General features: G+C 47.2%; 1 protein-coding gene across 1 annotated transcript in view; it reads right to left on the bottom strand.

Annotated features, from left to right (window-relative positions):
• Positions 1-1,968: 1,968 nt before the first annotated feature.
• Positions 1,969-6,143, bottom strand: part of LOC101861558 (bromodomain-containing protein DDB_G0270170) — a 27,318-nt gene continuing 23,143 nt past the window's right edge. Inside the window, exon 2 of the mRNA XM_005113066.3 lies at positions 1,969-5,320. Coding sequence (XP_005113123.1) covers positions 2,065-4,623 — 2,559 coding nt within the window. The 5' untranslated portion in view covers positions 4,624-5,320 and the 3' untranslated portion in view covers positions 1,969-2,064. The remainder of the gene's footprint in view (positions 5,321-6,143) is intronic.

Raw genomic sequence — 6,143 nt, 5'->3', positions numbered from 1 at the left:
TTCAAGAACTGTCACTGCAGATGTCTCCATCATGTCCTCGAAATGTTTATTTTGTACAACCATTTCATACTCCGTGGAGTGTAAGTCAGAAAGACAATCAGTCTGTGATTTCCATACACTCAATCAATCAATCATTTAATCAATCAATTAATTAATCAACCAATCAACAATCAACCAATCAACCAATCCATCAATCCATCAATCAATCAATCAATCAATCAATCAATCAATCAATCATTCACATAGCCAATCAACCAATTAATCAACCAATCCATCAATCAATCAATCAATCAATCAATCAATTCAATCAATTAACCAATCAACCAATCAACCAATTAACCAATCAATCAATCAATCAATCAATCCATCAATCAAACAATCAGCTAACCAGCCATCCTTTCCACCAATAACTTGATAGATAAATCATCTGCTTCTTTCGTTGGTCGATAACCCAAGCAATATTTAATCAACAAACCAACTAGTCAGCCACATTTTGTTAATAACCAATCAATCATTCATTAATCTCCCAACAGTTGGATCAGTTCTGCCATGAAACGATCAATGAATAAGGAGCTATTCACAAGTGCAGAGACTGAGCCATTCAGTCATTCAACGAACGAACAAATCAGTAACTGAATTCTAGTCAGTTGATCGTATGCATACTCATGTAAATAAAAACTCATTGAAAATGAAATAATGTATATTTAAATATATAATTTAATCCAATATTATATAATAATAAGCATTTGTATAGCACATTTGATCACCGCTCAACAGCTGCAAGTTCTATGTACTTTACAGCTGCTATTACCTCAACAGACCCCAGAACACTCAGAAACACTCCGGGCTTCCCGGGAAGCATACAGAGCAAGCTGCAGATTAAGCCTTTAAACACTAACAAACTGACAAGATCTTTCGCTATTTATAGCCAAGTATCTATTCTCATCTGGGTGAAGAGATGGAAATTCGAGTAAAGGGCTTTTCCAAAGGACACAACGAAGTTTTAACTCATGACCTTCAGGTTACGAGCCCGACAGCCTAACCACAAACTACCCAAAAAACTGTACTCCTGTTCAACATATTAAAATAAAATTATTACCAAACTGAGTAAAACTGAATGTCCCATTCAACTAACAAACAGTTTGATTACATATCAGACAGACTCGCTGTGGTGTGGGGTATTTTCTTGTGCCTGTAAACACCCACGCGATGTCGTGCGTCAGTTGAGATGGCTCGTCCCACTCTCAGAGTTGATACAAACAAACAAATATATAACAATAACAATAACGATAATGATAATAATAATAATAATAATAATAATAATAATAATAATGTTAATATTAATAATAATAATAATAATAATAACAACAATAATAATGTTAATATTATTATTATTATTTATAATAATAATAATAATAATAATAATAATAATAATAATAATAATAATAATAGACAGCGTTTGTATGCGCAAATCCCCGCTCAACAGCAAGCTCTATACGCTTCACAATCTATACTATTACCCCAGTAGACCTGAGAGTATTCTGAAACAACCTCAACTTCCTGGGAAGCATACAGTGCAAGCGGCCATTTATAGGCGCTAAAACACTAACATACTGACAAGATCTTTCGCTGTCTATGGCCGTGTACCCATTCCCCCCTAGGTGAAGTGAGGAAAATTCGTGTAAAGTGCCTTTCCCAAGGACACAACGTCAGGCCCGCGGCTCGAACCCCCGAACCCTCAACCTCACGATTACGAGTCCGGTAGCTTTAACCACTAGACCACCGACAACCTCACGATTACGAGTCCTGTAGCCTATCCACTAGACCACCGACAACCTCACGATTACGAGTCCGGTAGCCTGACCACTAGACCACCGACAACCTCACGATTACGAGTCCGGTAGCCTAACCACTAGACCACCGACAACCTCACGATTACGAGTCCGGTAGCCTAACCACTAGGCCACCCACGCCACAAAAAGACCCCAAAACAAACAAACAAATGAAAATAAACAAACACACAAACAAACAAACACGGACGACGTAAGGCCAGGACCTCGCCAGTCAGACCAGGTCCGACCTTGACCTTTCCAGCACGAGCCTGTGACGTGAGCAGTGAGTTGAGGCCACCACCAGTTCCTCCAGGCGCCTGTTGAGCACGGTCCTCTCACTCACACCTGCATGCCCCTCCCCCTTCAACAGCAGCCTGTCAATCATGTCCCCCTCCTCCTCCTGGCCACGCCCATCACCCCTGCTGACGTAACTGCCGCGGGTCAAGGTGAAGGCCGAGGAGGAGCGAGCAGGCCGTCTGTGGGAAGTACGGCGAGGCTCAGAGGGACCCGCGCTGAGCAGACGTCGTTCTTTGGCCAGAGTTCTCGAGTGTTGTACGTGAGTGGAGTGTACGGTCAACGGACGTCGTGTGTGAGTGGGTGTGTGTGAGGGCGGGAGGGAGGAGGAAGGGGGGTGTCGCGTGTCTGTGGGGGTGTGTGAGGGCGGGAGGGAGGAGGAAGGAGGGATGTCCTGTGTGTGAGTAACCTCTGTACCGTGACGGACAGACGCGGTATTTGTTGACGACTGCGGAGTTGTAGAGTCTTGAGGACACACAGACTTTTTGTCGCCACTCACCGAGTAGATCTGCATGAGAAAGTCCGAGTTGACGGCGCCCTGAGATCTGGGCTGACTGGTCGGGTTAGAGGTTAGGGTCAGTTGGGGGTTAACGGTCGGCTCAAACGGGTCCCCGATCATGGCGGGGTTGGTCAGGAACACGTCGTGGGAGACAGCTCCAGGCTTTGACTGTGTGGAGGACACATTGTCCAGAGAGGCTGACCGGTACAGATTGTCCACGTGACCAGTGGCGGGAAAGTCTTGGCCACTACGACGCCGTAAGTCCAGGTGGCGTGAGAACGACTGGTCAGTCCTGTCAACACTGGGATCTCTCGCTCCTCGCGGGGATTCGTCTTTGAGAAAGTTGAGCCGTAAGATCTTAGAGCCGAATTTTACGTTCGCCTCGGACAAAGTTCCTAGCGTGTTGTTATTTCTACTTGCTCTGTGGCTCCCTCTCTCCTTGAAGGCAGGTCTAACACTAGAACGCTTCGGCACTGCTGGAATGTTTTTACGCTGGTTTTGAGCGCCGCTGGTTTGTGGGTACTTGGGTGCAGGATTTCTGGAAGGTTCTTCGTCTGTCTGATAGTAGCCTCTGTGGTCGCGCGGGGTGTGTGTGTATCTCTCTCTGTCGAACCAGCGGTCGGAGGATGCGTCGGTCTGTGCCGTGATGCTGGCTCGCTCACTTCCCTCATCGTCTGACAACTTGAAGGACACCCGCTTTGTCTTGGTGCCAGGTCGGGTTGTTTTGTCCGTGGATGACCTGTCCCAGAGGTCAGGTTTCACCCCCAGGGAGGGTGTAGCTGTTTCTGTCGGCGGGGCGCCACTCACCCAGGTCTGTCCACTACTGTGTCCGGGAAATAGGCCAGTGGAGAGATTGCCGCTCTGACCTGGGCTGTCGTTGACCGGCGCGGCGAGCAGTGTCGAGTGTTGGTCCAAACACAGAGACGATCCCTCTTGACCCTGAGTGGTCGGCGGTGTTTGGTCAAGCCGTCTGAGAGTGTCGGTGACGTCATCCGTCTGCGGCGGTACAAGCGGGGAGTGAGGCCGGGTCAACGCGCTGCTGTTTGGTGACACAGCTGGCTCAGTGATGGTGTTGTTGCTGTTGTTGTAGTTGTTGCTGTTGCTGTTGTTGCTATCGCTGTTGTTGCTGTTTTTGTAGTTGTTGCTGTCGCTGTTGTTTGATGACCTCGCCGGCTCAGGGGGCGAGCGACACTCGGGGGCTTCTGTCCTTGTCCCAGTGTCGTTGTTGATGCCGAGGTTGTTGTGGTCGCTCTTGTTGGTGTTGCTGATGTTGTAACTGTTGTTGCTGATGTTGTAACTGTTGTTGCTGCTGTTGTAACTGTTGTTGCTGCTGTTGTTGTTGCTGCTGCCGTTCGTGTTGTCTGTTGGACTAACAGCCTGGTTCCCGACACACTTCTCGCTGTCGCCTTCTTTGTAGTTATCATTGTTGACGTTGTCGTTGTTGTTGTTCAGGCTGTTGTTGTTATTGTTATTATTATTATTGTAGCTATCGTTATTGTTGTTGTTGACATCGCTGAGGTTAGCACCTTTAGTCTGTATCCCCGCCCGCCCCACCCCCCGGCCGGAGTTCCCGGCGGCCGTGAGTACTCCAGGACTGTCTGAGAAGGTCACGCGCTTACGGCCCGGGGCGCTGGGGGGAGGGGTGGTGGTGGCGGGGGCAGCCGGTGGGCGCCAGAACTCACCCTCCCTGATCAGAGACCGTGACCTCTGACCTTGTCTCCCCGTACCCTGACGCTGACCTTGAGTCTGTTTCTCCCCGTCCAGGTCAAGGTCGCGTACAGCTGGGCGTGCTGCGGGTGTCCCCCTCCCCCCGGCGGCCGGCGTAGACTGTCTGCTGAGTGACACGGGGGACAGGAAGAGGTTGGCGGTGGACAGAGGCTTCTTGCGGAACAGTCGTTGGCCCGGGGAGAGGAACTCCATGTTCTGAATGATGATTGGCTGAGGCTTGTCCTCACGACTCCGGTGATCTCCCCTGGCCCGGCGCGGATGTGACGCCATCTTGACGGTCCCAGAATTGTTTGTTTTATTCCGGCGTCTTTTAGCTTTATTCGATACTATCGATAGTAAGTCTTCACCGGGGTCATGTTAACGGGTTGGGGTTGGGACGCCATCTTGGGGATTCCAGAATTTCTTTTCCTTGTTTTGTGTGTGTGTGTTGTTGTTTTTTTGGCGTCTTTTACTATTGTTGGATATTTATCTTATTTTCCTTAGGTCTTCAGTTTTGCTCGATAGTAAGTCTTCACCGGGATCATGTTAACCGCTAGTTGCTCATTAAAAAAACAAAACAACACAGTTAACTGAAGCATAACACACGCTCTTGATCACTCGGAACACAACGGTACATCTTTTCTGAGTAGTTCACAAACACAACACACATCTTTTTTACAAGTTTCTTTCTACAGAACAGAATCTTCCTTTCCAAAAGCTGTACCGCCGGAACACATCAGAGCCTCCGGCTAGACAAATAGTGTCCAGGAATCAGGTAGGACAGTTTGGACAATGTCACAGTTGACGAACAACGCTCTTCACAACTACGTTATTCATTTCACCACGTGTATGTTTTATGTTTCTTCACAACGTCATCAGAACTCGTGTACACAAATCAGTATGTTTCTCGCGGACATTTTGTCACGTCCGTAAACTGACACGGCCCAGGATGGGAGTGTCTACGGCGATCTGTGGCAAACATTGCAATCTAGAGCAACGTTTTTAAATATTCTTAGTAAGTGTTTTACGGCACTTGCAACACAATAAGGTCATATAAGTGCGGAAGATTACGGGTGTTACAAGAGAGTAACGAACACAAACAAGAAGAAGGAGATAAGGACGATATATGTTTCATAGGAAGAACAAGTAACCCACTCCAGAGCACCCGCCAACCACCCACAGTCTACAGCTACATATTTGGTCTCCGATCTAATGTTGTTGAACTCACCGCTTTTTATTCTCGAATACTAACACACACTCACGCATATACACACACTCACGCATATACACACACTCACGTACACACACTCACGCATATACACACACTCACGCATATACATACACACACGTACACACACTCACGCATATACATACACAAACGTACACATACTCACGCATATACATACACACACGTACACATACTCACGCATATACATACACACACGTACACATACTCACGCATATACATACACACACGTACACACACTCACGCATATACATACACAAACGTACACATACTCACGCATATACATACACACACGTACACATACTCACGCATATACATACACACACGTACACATACTCACGCATATACATACACACACGTACACACACTCACGCATATACATACACACACGTACACAAACTCACACACACACACACACACACACTCACACACACACACACACACGTACACACATGCCCACATACACACACACACACACACACACACGTACACACACATTAACACACACACATACACACACATACACACACACAAAACACAAACACACACACACACACATACACAC

Source organism: Aplysia californica, unplaced genomic scaffold, assembly GCF_000002075.1.
Source record: "Aplysia californica isolate F4 #8 unplaced genomic scaffold, AplCal3.0 scaffold01586, whole genome shotgun sequence".
NCBI classification, from domain to species: domain Eukaryota; kingdom Metazoa; phylum Mollusca; class Gastropoda; order Aplysiida; family Aplysiidae; genus Aplysia; species Aplysia californica.
The sequence above is the reverse complement of the archived record's forward strand: the minus strand, read 5'-3'. Positions and strand labels throughout refer to the sequence as shown.